At 50.7% G+C, this 18,292-nt stretch overlaps 8 protein-coding genes across 8 annotated transcripts; 5 read left to right on the top strand and 3 right to left on the bottom strand.

The window, feature by feature from the left end:
• Window positions 1-825: 825 nt before the first annotated feature.
• On the top strand, window positions 826-2,792 carry A1O5_06261 (uncharacterized protein; the record flags this gene model as incomplete). The annotated part of the gene is made up of 5 exons (XM_007746855.1): window positions 826-1,573; window positions 1,626-1,755; window positions 1,809-1,967; window positions 2,014-2,139; window positions 2,192-2,792. 5 exons carry the CDS (start codon window positions 826-828, stop codon window positions 2,790-2,792), a joined length of 1,764 nt encoding a protein of 587 aa, XP_007745045.1.
• Window positions 2,793-3,251: 459 nt separating this feature from the next.
• On the top strand, window positions 3,252-4,400 carry A1O5_06260 (uncharacterized protein; the record flags this gene model as incomplete). The annotated part of the gene is made up of 4 exons (XM_007746854.1): window positions 3,252-3,595; window positions 3,661-3,742; window positions 3,845-4,068; window positions 4,208-4,400. The coding sequence occupies 4 exons, from the start codon at window positions 3,252-3,254 to the stop codon at window positions 4,398-4,400; spliced, it is 843 nt and encodes a 280-aa protein (XP_007745044.1).
• Window positions 4,401-4,741: 341 nt separating this feature from the next.
• On the bottom strand, window positions 4,742-7,100 carry A1O5_06259 (uncharacterized protein; the record flags this gene model as incomplete). The annotated part of the gene is made up of 11 exons (XM_007746853.1): window positions 4,742-4,795; window positions 4,868-4,958; window positions 5,044-5,260; window positions 5,314-5,952; window positions 6,015-6,061; window positions 6,115-6,335; window positions 6,405-6,503; window positions 6,561-6,615; window positions 6,676-6,713; window positions 6,767-6,880; window positions 6,933-7,100. The coding sequence occupies 11 exons, from the start codon at window positions 7,098-7,100 to the stop codon at window positions 4,742-4,744; spliced, it is 1,743 nt and encodes a 580-aa protein (XP_007745043.1).
• A 694-nt stretch (window positions 7,101-7,794) lies between these two features.
• On the bottom strand, window positions 7,795-9,673 carry A1O5_06258 (uncharacterized protein; the record flags this gene model as incomplete). Its single annotated transcript, XM_007746852.1, has 2 exons — window positions 7,795-9,046; window positions 9,117-9,673. 2 exons carry the CDS (start codon window positions 9,671-9,673, stop codon window positions 7,795-7,797), a joined length of 1,809 nt encoding a protein of 602 aa, XP_007745042.1.
• Window positions 9,674-10,796: 1,123 nt separating this feature from the next.
• A1O5_06257 (uncharacterized protein) lies at window positions 10,797-11,666 on the top strand (the record flags this gene model as incomplete). The annotated part of the gene is made up of 3 exons (XM_007746851.1): window positions 10,797-11,189; window positions 11,267-11,411; window positions 11,473-11,666. 3 exons carry the CDS (start codon window positions 10,797-10,799, stop codon window positions 11,664-11,666), a joined length of 732 nt encoding a protein of 243 aa, XP_007745041.1.
• A 463-nt stretch (window positions 11,667-12,129) lies between these two features.
• Window positions 12,130-13,247, top strand: A1O5_06256 (uncharacterized protein; the record flags this gene model as incomplete). The annotated part of the gene is made up of 3 exons (XM_007746850.1): window positions 12,130-12,226; window positions 12,297-12,629; window positions 12,691-13,247. The coding sequence occupies 3 exons, from the start codon at window positions 12,130-12,132 to the stop codon at window positions 13,245-13,247; spliced, it is 987 nt and encodes a 328-aa protein (XP_007745040.1).
• Window positions 13,248-13,678: 431 nt separating this feature from the next.
• Window positions 13,679-14,416, top strand: A1O5_06255 (uncharacterized protein; the record flags this gene model as incomplete). The annotated part of the gene is made up of 2 exons (XM_007746849.1): window positions 13,679-13,712; window positions 13,920-14,416. The coding sequence occupies 2 exons, from the start codon at window positions 13,679-13,681 to the stop codon at window positions 14,414-14,416; spliced, it is 531 nt and encodes a 176-aa protein (XP_007745039.1).
• A 2,357-nt stretch (window positions 14,417-16,773) lies between these two features.
• On the bottom strand, window positions 16,774-17,951 carry A1O5_06254 (uncharacterized protein; the record flags this gene model as incomplete). Its single annotated transcript, XM_007746848.1, has 2 exons — window positions 16,774-17,810; window positions 17,861-17,951. The coding sequence occupies 2 exons, from the start codon at window positions 17,949-17,951 to the stop codon at window positions 16,774-16,776; spliced, it is 1,128 nt and encodes a 375-aa protein (XP_007745038.1).
• Window positions 17,952-18,292: the final 341 nt, after the last annotated feature.

Raw genomic sequence — 18,292 nt, 5'->3', positions numbered from 1 at the left:
CTCGACCGGGTGGCCTACCATTGAATCTTGACCAGGATGCTCGCCTGCTTTGTCAGTCATCCCCTCTCGCTTCCCCCTGAGCTTCTGGACCCCATAGTCGGCTGGGGGGACTACCGTCAAAAGTTAGATCCGATCAACGAATGGAATACGGAGCACATCCACCACCCCTTGAGCCGGAAATCATTGTTTCGTCCGCACTTGCCGGTTGAGGAAATATTCCATAATTCTTACCCGAGGCACTATAGCGTACTCACAAGGCTGGGTCGCCGCGAGGCTAGTGAACCACGGAGAATGACCTCCGGCTGATGCATAAGGTAGGCCAATTGGAGCCCGCAGACTACTTAGTCGAAACCTGGAGAGAGGGGGACGTCCTCGGCCAGAAGCTGGAGACTTCTCCACCACATTGCGGGGTTTGGAGTGTTGTGCATAGAAAATATACTCGGTGATAGCCCACTCCAGCCATCTTCTCGAGCGTGCCGAAACCCGTCATGACAATGGATATCAGCTATTCAACGCCTCAAACATCAAATTCGGCCTTGCAGCAGGCCCCCGGGTCAAAAAGTCCGAAGACTCATGGGAATCCGATCCGAACGGGTCGAGTTTCTAAGAAACATGACTCCACTCCTGCTCTTGCATGCAACCATTGCAGGCTGAAAAAAGTCAAGGTACTGGGGTTGAAATATACAAGGGCCACCGATACTAAGCGTCACACAGTGCGTAATAGAATTGGAGGGCTGCAGAAAATGCAAAAGACTCAATATCCCTTGTGTCTGGCCCAGTGAAGACAAACGGAAATGGTGAAAACACCGACTCTAGCACTTGGAAATGCCAGCTAATTCTTCTTCCAGTCCTTCGTCCAAGGGCCACATCCGGGAGCTCTATCAGCGAATCGCTGATCTTGAAGCTGCTCTTGAATCAGCAAAAGGGACGCAGAATTTCACGGGCCCCAAGCGACAGCCAGTGTCAAGTCCGCAAACTCCATCGACTTATTCATCCTTATCAGTGCCAATTCCATCCCAGGAAGAAGACAACCTAATCTCACGCCTTTGTGGCCGCCAGTGGAAGCTGAACAGTGACGAAGAGGGTCAATATAAATTCTTCGGCCCAACCTCGAGCTTGCATCTCACCGAAAGCGTGTCATCCTCGCTCCTCGGCCCGTGGTGCCAAAGGAGTGTGACGGCCGACGTCAGTCCTGATGATCCAATCGATCCAGAAATCCAGATGCACCTTTTGGAAACTTACTGGAAATACCAACACACCGTACTCCAAGCATTTGACCGAGAGGAGTTCCTTGAAGGTATGAGGACGAGACAGACCAAGTATTTCAGCAAAGCACTCCTATACTGCGTCTATGCCTGTGCTGCACGAATATCCGACCGGCCACCAGTAAGGGCGATGGTAATCCCTTCCAGCGATGACATGGAGGACAAGGAGCCCTTTCTCGTGGCCACAGCTACAAGACTCGTTGATCAAGAGCTCAAAAGACCCCAAATAACAACCATTCAATCACTTCTACTTCTGTCTGTCATTCATTGTTCATTGAGCAAGGACACCAAAGGTTGGCTTCTAGCTGGTATGTTCGGCACGACAGTTTCCAAAACACTATTGACGGCTGGGTCTCCTAGGTGATGCTTGTCGTTTAGCCATTGACCTTGGCCTTCACAGAACTGGAGAACAGCTTGCGTCCACCAATTTTTCCCCAAGAGATATGAAAGTACGCCAAATTACCTATTGGGGCTGCTTGGTTTTTGATAGGTAAACCACCCGGGCTTGCTCCTTGGATTAAGCAATCTAACAGTGTTTCCAAGACTTTGGGCACTCTACCTCGGCCGCCCCTCTTGTCTCAAATGCGAAGATACGGAGCTCCGAAGTAGCTCTCTGACCCAATATGGCGCTTCATGGGAGAAAAGAATTGCTTTCTCGTGGGTCACTCTTCTCGTGACAGTCGGCCGCATCTGTGACGCCTTGTGAGTGCGGAAGGACCGTATGAAGCGGCAAACACTGAGTGTTTAGGAACGAAGAACAATGCGACACTGAAACCCTTCACGCTCTTGATGAGCAGCTCCAAGACTGGTACCAAAATCTCGACCCGGAGCTCCAGTATTGCAAGGAAGCTCATGCATCGATTCTTGTGCTTCAGTAAGGCGTCAACGGCCTTATTATCAAATTGACTATTGACTTTTGATGATAGCATGCAATACTATTCTTGCAAAATCCACTTGCATCGCCCAACTGCAAACTTTGGAGTCAAGATGTCGGAACTGGATGCCCAATGCAATAAATCTCGGCAGATCTGCATCGACAATGCGAAAAACATCGCCACGGCTCTGCAAGATTATCGCAATATGTACGGGAATGCATCCAACCTGAGCGGCGTCGCTTTACACGTCATCGCGACCGCATCTACAATCTTGATTGCTGATATTGCGGAAAGGCGATCAGCGGACGTGGCATGTCAATTTTCGGCCCTCAAAACCTGCGTGCGAACACTCGGCGAACTGGAGAAAACATACATCGTTGCTCGACGAGTGCGCCGCATCATCCAGCTTGTCATGCGATTGTGTCATTTCGAAAGCGAGTATCTGGATTTCCAACAGGCCAACGACGTCGGCAGGAACCCTGCCAGCCTGTTCTTCGCCGTCCAAGATGCAGGGACTGAGAGGACTTCTTTCCAGCCCTCGGACGATCATACAGGACTTCCTAGCTTGTCTGCATACAGCCCTCTATGCATTGACGAGTTCCTTCCGATATCTTCGCAGTTTGACATCATGTATAGTTTAGAATCTTTGTAATAAAATTGATAGGTTTTCTTCCCATATTGAATTGGTCGAGTCTTGCGTTGGTCCAAGGCACCTACAATATTCGTGGGTTTCTACGGCCATCCTCTCGATAATAGCTTTTGCCTCGACCTGAATTTGACACCATTCACACTTTGTAAATCCAGATCTGTCTCCCTTTGGACTCAGATGGGACATACGAGCCCACCATATTTTCCCGTAGTCCATACACCCATTCTAGAGTGGAGGGTTCGGCGATCATTTCCCGAGCCTTGCTGGCACACTCCTCTCCACGGTCTAGTTAGCCTTCACAATTTTGATAATCATAATGAATACTCCTTTTCTTTCGCCTCAATAAAAACAGGCCCTACTATCGTCACTTCAAGAGTTACATTCTACTGCAAGAGCAGAGAAATTATTGTAGAACCCAACTAACGAGAACCCTTCATCTCTGATCGCGTGTGAATCCCAACAATGTCCCAAGCAGGTCAGTTCCCGGAGGCTTCGATCCTGAACAAATTCCTTCTTAAGGGGAAGAACATCGTCATCACTGGCGGCTCGCGCGGCTTAGGCTTCAACTTCGCCTACACGCTGGCCCAAGTTGGAGCCAACATCGCGGTGATCGACCTCAGCGAGCACCCATCGGAGGACATGGCCAAGCTGGAACCCTTTGGCGGCAAGTACAGATACTACCAGGCCGACGTGGTAGACTACCAGCTGTTGAAAAACACGGTCGATAGGATACATGCGGATTTTGGGAGTATTGATGGATGGCAAGGACCCCCCCTCTCCCTGCTCTGTTCTGCTCTGCTCCTGTGGTCAGACATATTTCCGGCCGGGAGAATCGCGAAGCTGACAATGAACGCTTGTTTTGGACAAATAGCATACCGGCCGCGGGAATCATTCGCGACAAGCCGTTCCTGGAACACACGGAGAAGGATTTCAGAGATACCATGGACGTTAATGTATGTGACGATGCTTCCCTCACGAATGACCAGGGCATTTTATTTGCCATGAGGGGGAAAAAATAAAACAGAAAGAAAACTAATGCTCAATGGGGCGGCTAGGTAAACGGCGTCTTTTTCACCGTGCAACACTGCACGGCGAAAATGGCGCAGCAAGGGACCGGCGGCACCGTCGTCTGCATAGCCTCGACGGCAGGCCACAAGTCGCTGGCGCCGCAGGAAATCGCAGCGTACACGGCGTCGAAATACGCCGTCCGAGGCATTGCGAAGCACGTCGCGCACGAGCTGGCGAAATATGGCATCCGTGTCAACTCTATCAGTCCAGGGTAAATATACACATCTATATATATATATATATATTCTTTCCCTCCTGTCTCTCCGTCTCTCATACACAAACAGCCCGCTTCCCGTTTTCCCTTTCCTCCCGGGAGATGCCTCCTCAGGCTAACACGGGTGGAAAACCAGGACCGTGCAGACCGACATGTTGGAATCCGTGATGCGCCAGAACCCCAGCAGGCGGAAACTCTTCCTCGAGAGCAACGCGCTGGGCCGGCTGGCAGCCCCGGATGAGCTGTCGGGAATGGTGCTATACCTCATGAGCGAGGCCAGCAGTTACACGACCGGGCAAGACTTTTTGGTCGACGGCGGGATGGTCTGACCCAGAACAGACAGAACCTTGGAATTAGGCTATTTTATATAACATATTACATATAACATGTGACAATGTTCATGTCCATTTCTGGAAACGCAAACACGCGGGGTCGTCGGTGTTCTTCGCCTCGCTTTACTTGGGCTCATTCGTGGGCTTTTACTCAGCAGATACCTGGTCTTCAGATATCCCTCCTGTTTCCGTGGCCGAATACATAAGACTGCGTTCCCGTCCCTAAACTTCCGACGAATAGATAGATAGATAGATTGATGGTTAGCTATATATCTTGAACCAGAACCGCCCGTCGTCGTTGTTCTTGCCGTTTTAGTCGTTACAGGCCCCATCTCCCACTAGTGATACTTGTTCCTGCTCGCGTACTCTGTGTTCTCGAGATACACCTCAATCTACGTAAATCACGTTAGTTTTCTCTCCCCTTGCTCACATCATGGCCACTGGAGCGAGGGATTGTCACATACCTTGTTATTCATCTTTTTGTCGACGTCTTTGCAGCACATGCAGGCTAGTATGCCGACGATGCCGAATGCCAGCGAGGCAAAGGCAACCATTCTAAGACATGTCAGGATTTCAGATTTGTATGTTTCTTCCCTTTTTTGGTTTTGGGTTGGGCTTCAGGAAAAATGAGGCCGCTCACCGGATACCGTGTACATGAGCTTGGTCCAATGCAATTCCTACGGCCTGGACCACGGCTTGGCTGAACTCTGTGGAAAGGGCTGGGGTCCCAATGGCGCTTAAGAGATCCGTGATCTTTGACTGTGGAAGGCCAGCGGCAACAGCAGCCGCAGGAACCAGCCTCGCTACCGCCTTGTTTGTTTCGTTGGTGAGGATCGTGGTGTATACAGCGGCCCCAACTGTGGGGAGGTCAGTATTAGGAACACAACAGAATCTCCTCAGGGCCACATACTCGACCCTGCGGCAAACCGGAAAACACCGGCGATGCCACCGCTCAAGCCAAGATCTTTATGCTCAACGCCCATCTGAGCAACGGCAATAGACAGGTAGATCGCCCAGCCATAGGCACACTGAGACAAAAATATGAATGCAACCATCAGACCTTTATTTGTGGGTGTCACCAGCGCCAACAGGGAACCGAAGAGGACCATGATGAACACGGAACCGGTCAACTGCCACTGCCAGTTCCTGATCTTGCTCCCAAATACGGACAGGAGTACGGCGCCGAAGGTGATGGCCAGGCCCTGGGGCAAGGACAAAACGATACCGTAACGCCAGTCTGCGCCGCCATTCGTGTAGAATGCGTTGACGATCGTCGGCCACAGAATGCTTCCGGAATAGTAGAACATGTTCACCACGGCCAACGCGATGGCTGGAGCGGTGAAGTCGCGACCCCAGGAGGACGCGAACACATACCTTGGGGTCAGTGGATGTTCGATCCCCGAGAATGTCTCCCACAGGGCAAAGCACACGATGAAGAAAAATCCAATTACCAGTGGTGCAATCACATGCACATTGTTGGACGGCACAACTGTGGTATACACCATTCCGACGAGGGCCGGTACTGCTCCGATAACGAACAAGACGCCGCCTATTTTGTTGTCAGCGACTTCCGATGGAGCACATTGTGTTTGGAAGAGCCCATGATCTTACCGACATAGTCGATTTTTGGTAGCACCTGTCTGACTGGAAGCCCATTTCTTTCATCAAGTTAGTGCTCTGATAGATCGATTTATGACCTCGGGATACTGACGGATGAGCTGGTGGGAAGTAGAGGAAGAGTAAGCCTAGAAATGAAAGGAACTGGGCGATTGCGGCAGCGTAGAAGTTCCACCTCCAAGAGTCTGAATGGAAGCCGTACAATCCAGTAACTGGCGCCAGGATCACAGCCAGAAGGGTTGTTAAATCAGCGATGACAACGCCGATATGGCGCCATTTGTTCGGGAGCAATTCGGGCAGTGCAAATGCAGCCATCTGTGTCCTGTTTTCAGCACAATCTGTCCCTTCTTCTCTTTGAAATCGGCAAAGTCAAAAGAATCATACCTGACAATTCCCTCCACCAAACCCAGAGATAGCCATTCCTGCTATCACGGCATTGGCGTTTTTGGACGAGGCGGTGACAACGTGGCCGACGGTACATATCTGGTTTGATTCTTAGCACTGGCTCTTGAAACGAGAAAAGGCCCCCAATGCATTTACCAGATTTCCAATGGTCAAAAACCACCGACGGCCCAACATGTCAGTGTTTGCGCCACTAACGTCTTTAGTTTACTCTCTTTTCCCAGGAAGACCGATAGTGCAGAGAATTGCATACCATAGCATGAAGCAAACTGTGATCGATATCGTCCAGGACTAAACCATGTCAACAAGTTCCTCGTGTGATCTTGGATCCAGGTGGTACGCACGGGAATGAACCAGATGTATTTGGACGGGGCACCGAGTTCTTCACCAACGAGGCCGCCGATGTTTGCCATGACTGGAATCGGCCAGAAGGACAATCCATAGCCACAAGACAATATCTGTCCAGTTTTGTCAGCCGCAATCATCCATGTGATGGGGATATCCACTCACACCCACGACGATCCAGGTCTTGAAAGTCACGACCGGGTCCTCTTCGTCGGAACTCACTTCCTCGACTACGTCTCCGGACTTGAGCTTGATCTCTTGGTCGACAGCCTGATGCTCTGTTGACTTATTAAAGTCATGTTGCCCACTTGCGTCGTTCTTTGGTTCTGCCATGATAGTTCCGTCGAGATTAGTGACCCGGGTGTAGGAATACGTGTATTGAGACTCCCTGGTCGAGCAGAGAGGGAGCAAGGAGGGTCGTCTAAGAGCCTACAGGTTAAATCGAAGAGGGTCGGCATTTGGTCACCGGGGCAGGATATTGTCCAACCCCTTTCGCAATATTGGCGACCCAACACTATACCAGAAGTGAGGCATGGGAAGAACATCTGGGCGACCTGGGGCGGCAGAGACTGGTAACCAGCGCCGCATATTATCCCCCAGTATTCTAGGCGGCCAGCCACGTGCCAATCTACATCAGCCTGGCCCGTCACTAGCGATTCTCGGAAAACGGTCACCGTGCAATGGCTATACAAGGTACCTATTCCGCCATTTCGTGCGAAACGACGGCTCGTACGCTAATGTCTTCTTGGACAGGTGGCGAGAAGTTTCTCCTTCGACAATGAGAATATCGCCGGGTCTTGGGAGATCCACGTTCTTCAAGCATTTGTTTTGGCAGGCCGGCTTGTCCTGCGAAATCAACGAGAACGGGCCATTGTGATAACAAGATTGCGCCATCAGAGAAGAACACGTCAAGGAGGGTACAATAAAGCTAGTGCAGTCATGTCTTTCCGTAAGTTACCATTATTATTCGATCAAAAGTCGACTGTGTCCAGTTTGAGCAAGCCCACATAGAGGTTTGCATTGTCAATTACGCTGGGCGCCAACTGCTGAAAATCCAAGCACCCTGCGGTGACCTTACAAAGCCAATGCGCGGGCCCGGCTTTCCATGGCCCTCCTCGAACATGTCTTCCACCTTCTCCACCGGAGCGCGAACTCTCGCCTCCTCAAACTGCGATGCCACAAGCGCGGGAATGCTCAATCGCGCCTGAACTTCATTCGTCTCGCCGCTGCCACACGAGACTGCTACCACAGTGAGCACGATCCCTAGCACCGCCAGCGAGAGGTTAGCAGCCAGCAAGCACGCCAACGGTGCCTTTGGCACGCGCGCAACCAGCATTGTTTCGCGTGACTGTGACTCAAGCGCCGGGAGGGGCTGAAAGGCTCCCGAGGCAACAGCGAGCGCTGTTTGGCTATACGACAGTGCAAACTGGTTCGAGATGGCCTGAGCCGAATCTCCAAGACCGGCAACACTTGCGGCCTGAACGAGGTTCGCGTCCCCAGCCTGCGTGAGTCTCTGAGTGCCTTGGAGAATGTTCGTGACGGAACTATTGCTCAGAGTCGTGACGAAGCGGGTGATGGTACCATTGACAGACGTATATTCGAGGTCGTAGATGATTGAATTGCAGAAGAGTGCGATGATGGTGGAGCCCCCGTGGCCGCCCTTCAAAATCTGCGGGTCGTTTAGCAACGCCACGGAAGGGCCATTTCGCATGTTCACGACAGCGACAGCAGCATAATAGTAAGGGTTAGCTATGGCGTTCGTATCGGTATTGTTGTTGCTGCCAGAAGAATCTGTGAAATAGGCCATGGTGACCGAGTTCGACGAGCCCACGCTTGTGTCTGCAGTGCCTTGAAATGCAAAGGGGCAATGGTAGTCCGTGCCCACGCCATAGACATCCAAATAACTCATACAGTCACTGGTCACAGGCTTGCATTGAGATCGCACGGCATATGACCTGGCGCTGTAGTCGATAGATGCCAACCGAGGAAGCTGCGCGTTCACCAGGTAGGCGAACTGATCGTTTCCAACTGTATGGGTCTGGACCAGCATGGTGTTGGAGATGTTGGAAAGCACCTCGATTGGAATAGAACTCATTAGAACTGCACCTGACGCGGGATTGTCCATGTTGCAGCCGTAGAAATTGGTCTCAGTGACATCGGTGCAGTTGTCGTAGACACCGAAACTCAGGTCCGAAGGGTCCAAGGTTGGCGTGACCTGGAAGAAATTGACTGTTTTTGTGGTGAAGTGCAGCCATGTATCGGTGGCAAAGACAAGAGTGCTATTGACTCGAGTTAGAAACACAATATCAAAAATATCAAATCATATCAAGGAGCTGGGGATATGCAAACCTCAGAATGATACCCAGGGTCAGTATGCTCGTCAGCGTCTTTAGTGACTTTGCCTGGCCTTCTCTTCGACCTCTCCAGCCAAAAGAGTACTGCAGCCAGCTCCACAAGGCAGAGGGAGATCCGCTTGTAAGCATCTTCAGCAGTAACGAAAACTGATATGGAGTGGGTAACTGCCCCGGTTTCTGTTTCACAGACGCCGACAGTATCCCGCTGGCGACGGGATACGAGATCAGAGTGACAGCAAAACCGACCAAGATCGGAGCAACTGTGCTTGACCATGAGGCAATGGTGATGAGCGTGGTCGCGCTGATATTGACGAAGAAGACGCCCGAATCATTCTGCCCGGAATCAAATGCCAGATTTTCAGAAGCGAAATCATTCAGAACGACGCGATAGTGGAAGACCAGGCCGAGCAAAAGTGCAGAGAAGGCGATCATCGGCACCGTCATTACCGCGAAAGCGATCAAGATCTCCTTGAGGCGTCCATGGATGCACTTTTTTGGCTGGCTGTAGCCAGCCACGGGTGTCACGGTTGCCGACGCGGTCGTCTCCCTCATATTCGCAGGCAGTAGGCTTCACGGGGAGAAGTTGGGGAGAGCCATTTCTTCCACCCTCCGAGAACGTACCTACCTAGGTAAATATACGTTGTCAAAGTGCGGCTGAGAGTAGTGCATCACCACCAGGTCTCGATCGAGTTGCCTTCTACCTGGCCTGCTCATTGGCGAATAATCAAACCCTGCAGATGGCTGCCCTGAATTAGTTACACAGAGGGTTCGCACTTGTAGGCTGTAGCCTTGAGCTGCCAGCCGGGCACTGAGTGGTTCCGCTTGGCCCTTTTGGAAGCAGAGTAATGATGCAAAACCACCAACCAGGTTTCGAGGCTTTGGCCGATCGGGTCCCTTCTCGAAGTGGCGTCGGAAGGACTGGCCTAGGCATCACCACACAGCCTCACCAGCCCGAATGTGAGTCCCCCTTCCGGCAGTGACGAACTTCGCTTGTGCCTGCATCCCCTTCGGAACAGTTCCTCTAGTCTTTCCTGAGCGAACATATTATTTATGAATCTGGGATGCTCTCTATGTAGGGATGAATATGAGGAACAGGTCTTGCCGAAGTTGAGACAGATCACTTAACGCCTGAGTAATATGACAAGGCTGTGGTCTAACCTGGAGGCCAAGGCTGGGTGCAGAGTTCGCCCCCAACGTTGATTCACCCTCCAACCTTGGCGTTGTATTTTGTCTGGTTGGGGATGCCTCTCCACCAGGCAATGCTCAGACCAAGACTGAGGATGGCTATTAGTCACCCTTCGACTGGTCTCGCTCATAGGGGAGGTTGGTTTACTCCTAGGTCAGATCTGGTTTAAAACTCACGACCTACTCCGCTCCAAAAGCCCCTCCGATCGCTTTCCCCCATGGCAACCCATGGTTACCTAGGCACCGGGTAGGAGATGTATGCGGGGAAGATGTTAAGCGGACTTTGACTACCGAGTGACATTGGACTGATATCCTTAAATGGGGCGATGAGCCCAGCAGTAATTCAATCGAAATCGACCAGTTCTACAACGTGTTCTTCAATTCTCGAGCGTCGAAATTCAACTTACGTGCAAGGATGTCTTCTCTGGAGGGAAAACGAGTATGGCCGAAGTCCCTGGGCTGATCGGAACCAAAGCTAAAAAAAATCCGAATGCAGATTGCCATTACAGGTGCAGCAAGTGGTATTGGATTGGCCACTGCTCAATTATTAGCCAGTCGAGGTGCTGTACTGTCTTTGTCTGATATCAACCAAGATAGTCTCCAGAAGGCCCTAGAATCACTACCAGGCAAGGGCCATTTTGCCACAGTTGTCGATGTGCGGGATAGCTCAAAGGTGACTGAATGGATCAAGGACACCGTGGAACGCCTAGGGGGTCTAGACGGCGCAGCAAATGTTGCCGGCGTTGAACGAGAAGGAGGTCGCCATCTCGCTGAATCCCGCGATGAAGATTGGGATTTTATTATGGGCATCAACGGAGCAGGAGTCTTTTATTCCATGAGAGCACAGTTGCAGCAGATGCTGAAGAGTGGAGGTGGATCGATTGTGAGTCGGATTTGCTTATGTCGCTTGTGTTCTTGATTTAAGAGAATTTCCATCACTGATCCCGTTTGCTTCTCTAGGTAAACGTCTCCAGCGTTGCAGGATTTGTTGGACTGGCCGATACTGGAATCTACAACGCTAGCAAACATGCCGTGCGAGGCCTGACAAGGACGGCAGCTCGCGAGTATGGATCCCATAATATCCGGGTAAACGCGGTGGCCCCAGGTAATACCTCACGCTCCTCGCATTGACTTTTCTTCCGAGAAACTAATCTTGATGAAAACAGGTGTGATAAAGACACCCTTAGTCAAAGCGATGGAAACTGGCTTCAGGAACGGACCGGTCACTACGAAAATGCAAGCAATAGACCGCCAGGCCGATCCTAATGAAGTCGCGACCGTCATTGCCTTCTTGCTGAGCGATGATGCAAGTTTTGTCACCGGATCAACCTATAAGGTTGATGGCGGATGGACAGCTTAGAGCCTCATCTCGGCTGCGATCTCGACCTGCTGCAAAATGGCTCTCTATCATTCCGGTCAATTTGATAACAGTTGCTCGTTTAGGACGGGGTTAACAACTATCGAAGAGTGAGCCACCTGTAAGCCTGAACTAGAAATTTGTGTCGATAGGCCGCAGGATCCGACGATATCTATATTTTAAAGAACTTGCTCTCGAAATCCGTTTTGCAATTTGCTTGTCGCTGTTGTTAGGATAACAATACGCCAGAGGGATAGAACCCAATGCTGTTGGACAACGCCAACGCTGATCGAGATTGATAACACTTCAACTTGGCATACCAAAAAGTTAATCTGTTCGCCGGCAAATGCCCTTTGCAACCTCCACACTTCGGAGTTTAATGTCCGATATCTGTCTATTATAAAGCAATCTTTCGCCCTCCATCGAAGCTCGCCGGCAACATTGTGACTACTATTTTCCAAGAGCCATGGTCAACTACCCAGATTTCGACTCGCTGCCACCAGTCGAGGGCCAGCCTCAGGGAAATGCCTGGGGATTTTGGGGCAAGGGTGATGAACTCGGAAGTACGTTCCCCCCTTTAGCGCACAGTTGCCATAAAAAGGAAAGCGAGGTAACCTGGCGGCCAACTTTTAGCTTTAAACCTGTTGACTCCCGAGGTCATTCGAAATGCATCCCGAGAAGTGAAGATGGGAAAATCCGTCCAGCTTGATCTAAGACTGGATCACTTCGAACATGGTATCGCGGGCCGAGAACGCTTTGAACAAACTATTGTGGATTTCAGAGAGAGAAACAAGGGTGGTGAATACGACATCGTCGCTCACGACGATGTGGTTCGATTCAATACGCAGAGCAGTTCTCAATGGGATGGTCTTCGACATGTTGGGCTGCAAAATTCTGGCATCTACTATAATGGAATGAAACATCGGGAGATAGATGAGGATGGTACAGGCAAACTTGGTATTCAAAGTGAGTTGTTAATATCCTCGTTGGACTGTTTCCCAGAGTTGACCGACCGGAAACCTTGCAGACTGGGTTGAAAACGGAGGAATTGTGGGTAGAGGGATCCTTTTGGATTACGAAAGATGGCGAAGACAGACAGGCAAAGGACCAGCGAAAATTGATTCTCCGTTTGCGATTACGGTGGATGAACTCGACGAAGTTGCGAAACATCAGAATCTTGAGCTGAAACCTGGGGATATTTTGATTATCCGCTCTGGGTTTACGGCATGGCATGATTCCACCTCCCCTGAGGAGCGAGCAAAGTCTTTGGACAGGGGCGAATTCATCGGAGTGGAGGCATCAATGAAGTCCGTCAAATGGCTATGGAATCACCATTTCGCTGCTGTTGCTGGAGATTCATTGGGATTCGAGGTCTGCCCGGCTCCATTTGGGATCAAGGATAAAGTATGTCTTCACGAATGGCTGTTGTCCCACTGGGGAAGTCCGATTGGCGAGCTCTGGAATCTGGAGAAGTTGTCCAAGGTCTGTGAAGAGGCCCAGCAATGGTCTTTTTTCTTTACGAGTGCTCCTCTTAACGTTTTTGGTGGGGTTGGGACGACTCCGAACGCGATAGCGATCTTATAGATAGCGCGAACCAGCTGTAGCGAGATCGAAAGCTCATCTATCCGAGAACAAATTCAGGACTCCCCACGCTCAAGTTTTCCCGAAGGGGCGCTGTGTCGTGCTCAAGGCTAAGACGCAAGACGGATCGACAATGTGTGCTCTCCTTGCGGCCTAACAGATCCGGCCGTCAGTTGTCAAGCTGCTTTGTTTGTGTGCCATTCCGTGACAGGCTGCTTTTCAGTGCGGCTGCTGGGTCTTTGTACTTGGTGCAGGTCCCACATGTCGGACAAAGGTCGGAGTATTGATTGATAGTTAAGAGAAAGAGTAAATCTATCAACGTGCAGACAGCAAAGCCACTTTGTCGCGGAGATGTCAAGGTTGGTTGTCTGAGATCTGCCATCACTGATTTCATGTAGCGCAGTTACATCACGACAGATAGTCCATGTTGCGACATGTACGATAGACAGATCATTCGTATCTGTGGGTGTAAGTTCTCCCGCGGAAAGACAATCTGCAGTCATCGGTATCGACTTTGGAACGACGTGAGAAAATTTTGCATTCTCTTACCCTTGCTATGCTCCAGCATCTTTCTTCCCTCCATTTCTCGTCCGGAGAGGACATGGCTGACCTTGGGCCCCATTTTCAGCTTCTTTGGTGTCTCCTGGACTTGGTCAGGGAACTTATCAAATACAGATCGAATCTCTTCATGGAATGATAGCGGCCGGCAACAAAATCCAGACAAAGTGCCTTCCAGAATCATATACGATGACAAAGGTGAAGTAACAGATTGGGGGTTTGCCACTCCAACCGACCGCACAACTTTGGTGCCGTGGTTCAAATTCCTTCTCTCTGACGAAGCCCTGCGAAAAGGAGGAGAGAAGGTAGCCGAAGCGCAAGCTGCACTGAAGAGGCTGAAGAAAGACGCCGTGGATGTCGTTGCCGTTTATTTACGGCAGCTATGGCTTCATGCCGTTGAGCGAATCGAGCTCAAGCTCACCCAAATTTCCTTTGAAAATATGGACATAAGGGTTGTCCTGACAGCCAAGTCCAGGGCATTTGATAATGACTGGGAACATGGTATCAAGAGAGCTTACGCTGGATCAGATCAGACATTTCCGGTGAACATTGTCGGCTTCAAACAAACGAGATGGTCTCTTTTGAAAGACACCAAGCTCCAGAATCATTCTTGAAAGGCAAGTTGCTCGCCCGTTTCACTTCCTCTAATAACAATTCTTTAAATTGGGCATGCCAATAAAATATTCAACTCCGTATGCAGTAGAGTAGTAGACTTGGTTCGAACTCAAGTCAGCGAAATCGAATATGAGACGCAGAGGAAAGCCAAGGCATGTTCATTACGCCACATAAGCCAACTGGATCATTGCATTCGCCTGTGCTAACTAGAGAAGGCGGGACTTCTTGTTGGGGGCTTCGGCGATAGCGAATTCCTCCTCCGTCGACTGTGGGACTCCTTTCCCAGTATTCCCATTCAAAGGCCCACAAATGCGTAAGATATCCCTTAGTTTCACTCTTGCACCTCTACTTCAATCATGTTCACTAAAAGCTGTTGAGTACTAGCACGGGTGGGAATCATTTGGACAGCAATCAGTCGCCGTGCCGTGGTGAAGGGTCGAATTCTCGATCTGGACGACGAGATTGTGAGGAACGCCATCTCTGAATTCAGCGACGGTGTTGTCTCCACGAACCGTTCAACCCAGCGATACATCCAAAAGAAGATCGCTACCTGTGTCCTTACGGAAACATACAAAAAGGCCAAGAACCAGATGCGTTGGTATCTGAGACGTGTAAGTTAAAAGCCAATATAGACGCCCCTGAAATGGTCTCTCTGATTCCAAAATCAACACACTGACAGATTATTAAAACCACAGGGCGAAAATGTGAAGAAAACAGTCCCAGTCACGTACCCGTGGAGAAAGTATATTGATAACGACTGGTTGCAGAACGACACAAAAACACATCTACGCTTCTGCGGCAAGAGAGCTACCCGCTCGATTTAATGATGGTAAGAGCCAGTCTTGCATAAGATTTCTGCTCCTCCGTGGAGTCACTGACAGGCCTTTTAACTCAAGAGGTTAAAAAAATCTGCACCATCAAGACGGACTTCGGCCACAGCATGTTCAACGGCTTAAACAGAAGCAAGACTTCGTACGGCAGGGAGTACCGTATTCTGGACTACAGCCTGAGCATGAGAGTGACCGCAGAAGACATTGAGTGAACTGTCTTTCACCAGAATCAAAACAAGGGCCAGAGGCAAATTTCAATCAAGTATGGTTGAGGCCAAAAAACTGTCGTGCTGCGAAATGATGATGATTACTGGTACAATCTTCACGCAGGCATCCGACCCCTTTGCAATCCACATAATTCTGCAGGGTACTCTGTCGATAGACTGCCAGACTTAACCGCATTTCCCTGCGAGGAATACTTTTTTTTTTTTTAACCAGCGCAATGCGGCTGGAGGTCCAGCGAAGCTCCGGCGCAGCTCCGGCGCAGCTCCTGCACGCGATTCACTCTTGTTGCCGAGCTGAAAGCGTCAAAGGAATGGCAGTGGGGGTAATATCAACACAAACGCAACTCTGAGGCGTTTCACTGCAGGTCGATAGGAACAGACGCATACTGCGATCAATCAAGCCATGAACGGAGTCCCAAAACTCAGCATGACAGCAAGTTATTTCGGGCTCCACCCCCGCACTCCACTCCCCGTATTAGCCCCAACCAACTATTACTTCTAATACTTGCAATACTTGTTATGTTATGTAGTTGGTCTCATTCTGGTGATAATCTAGCCTAATCGAGAACCACAATGTGCTGCGAAAGCTCGTGGAGGGTCACTCTTTAAAAGGTCGAGGTAAGTTGCCAGCCTTCGCTCCGGGTCTCCTTCACTCTATGGACCTCTCAGCTAAATGTCCCCTTATCAAAACAGGCACGAATCGAAAATTGACGAATACTGGGTATCCGGCCCGGGCGCGTTCGACGACGTGCTCGTGTCGTCTGGAATGAGCATTTTCGGTAGACACATCAGCAATTTGGAGTGGACGCCTGAGCGGGTTCATTTCAGACTATTGCCGAGGGAGGAACACGGTACATGAGCAGCCAAATGGCAGCAGACAGGGCGCAGACCGAGCAGCGGGACCTGTCTAATCGAGGCTGGGTCGAAGTTGTGCCCACACCGGCTACTTCGATGAGCATAAAGCGGGCCGTCGCTGATTTTTATGGCCACGAGAGCTCACCGAAACACCGTGTTTCAAGGAAAGAGTGGAGCGCATGTACCGCCTCGTTTTCCCCAGATACACTGTGTGTGCTACCAAGATCCTTTTCGGCGAGGCAGGGGTAAAAGCGAGCTCGTTGGAGTCGGCAGGAGATACCAGATAACTTCGAAAAATTGGGACGACTTTTGAAGCATCGCCTCTTCCGCCATCTTGTTGTTTTTTAAGCGCATAACCATCGTTGGAATCGTCTTCGCATATACAGCGTATTGGCTAACCAAGCCTCGGTTCGCAAAACGAATAAGTTCACGTCCTTGGCGTCATCGCTACCTTCCCTCCTCCTCTGTCGTTTTGTGTACAGTTTTGTTCGTTCCCAAGGATCTCTTGTAAACCTCCTCCAACCTTCCCACCAAATCATAGAGGCTGACATTCTCCTCGCCGTCGCCCATCAGGATCCTCTCCACATTCTTGACCCTGTTGCCATCGAGCCCGATTACAATCGCCTTCTCTACCTTCCCATCATCGGAGATTTTGATCCGACCGACACGGTCATCGGACCAGACAATGCGGAGTTGGCGCGCGTCGACCTCCAGGGTGGCGAGAGATTGTACATTGAATTTGCCGGTGATTTCGTCCTCCTCGTCCTCCTCGTCCACCTCGTCATTTTGATCCTCCGACCCGCGTTCCAAGTCATGACCTTCGCTTTCACCGCCAGAATTGTCCTCGGTGTCGCGAGGATCCTCATCGGCGATTTTATTCCCGGTGTCATTTTCGGACTCCAGAATCTGCAGTTCTTCTCGCAGCCATTCTGTTACGTCTCGCCTTAATCTCCAGCTCACAAGATCATATCTGACCTTGGCGACGAGGCCGTGGAGATCCTGTTTCCTTGCTGTTCCTCCTTCATCGATACCAAGTCGCGAGTCGTCTGAGCCACCATATCCCTCGTCCTCTTGGGACGAGACAGGTAGATACCGCTTCTCATACTGCTCCAGTGGCACCAGCGCGGGAATCGTATGTCGATGGATCCGCAATTCCTCTCCTGTGCCTTTAGCGCGAACGCAGAATATATAATACGGACTGTCAAATTTCCCTTTGCGGTTGCATATGTCTATCCTTATTCCAAGCAGCGGGTTCCTGGACCGCAGTTCGGGCGACGGGTCATGGAAAGGGAATGAGGTCACCCCAAATGCAAGACGGTGGGCGTTTGTCTGGGAATGTCGTTGTAGGTCTTCTAGTTGTAGCGGGTCATTGTCGTTTGTGGGTTCATCTATGGCCAGGGAGTAACGGAAGAGACGGGATTGGGCTTTTGTTGATGCCAGGAGAGAGGATGTTCGGAGTTTGCGCTGTTGAGTGAGTTTTTCAACTGCGAATGTGTTAGAGACGAGGGTTGATCTGGGGTTAGTCTGGACGCACTTTCGGCTCTGACTTGGGCAATCTCATCCTCTGGAGAGTCGCTCATGATGACATCCACAGAGGGGAGCGGGGGAGATGCGACAAGCGCCATTTCTGTCTCGATGACTTGTTCTCGGTCTCTAGCGGTGGTCAACCGTTACTGGTGACAAGCGAAGTTCAACCGGAGGGGAAACGTTCGACGCGTCTTGTGCTTGCTTAGTTACAGTCTCCGACGCGTCGGGCAGCTTATCTTAGGTAAGGCGAGCTTTCACGTGCTCGGTCAGGGGTTGAATGCTGTGCCGGCAATAAATAAAGTGCCTGCGAGAAAATCTGGGGGGCGGCGGCCACCTCAGGCTTCGCTTCCTGATACGATCAAGATGAGGTCGTCTCCTGCGCGAGACTGGCATGACTGGCAATTCGACATGATGTGTTGTTGTGAGGGGAGGGAGTGCT

This window comes from Cladophialophora psammophila, assembly GCF_000585535.1.
Source record: "Cladophialophora psammophila CBS 110553 chromosome Unknown aczJe-supercont1.9, whole genome shotgun sequence".
Taxonomy (NCBI): Eukaryota; Fungi; Ascomycota; class Eurotiomycetes; order Chaetothyriales; family Herpotrichiellaceae; genus Cladophialophora; species Cladophialophora psammophila.
The sequence above is the reverse complement of the archived record's forward strand: the minus strand, read 5'-3'. Positions and strand labels throughout refer to the sequence as shown.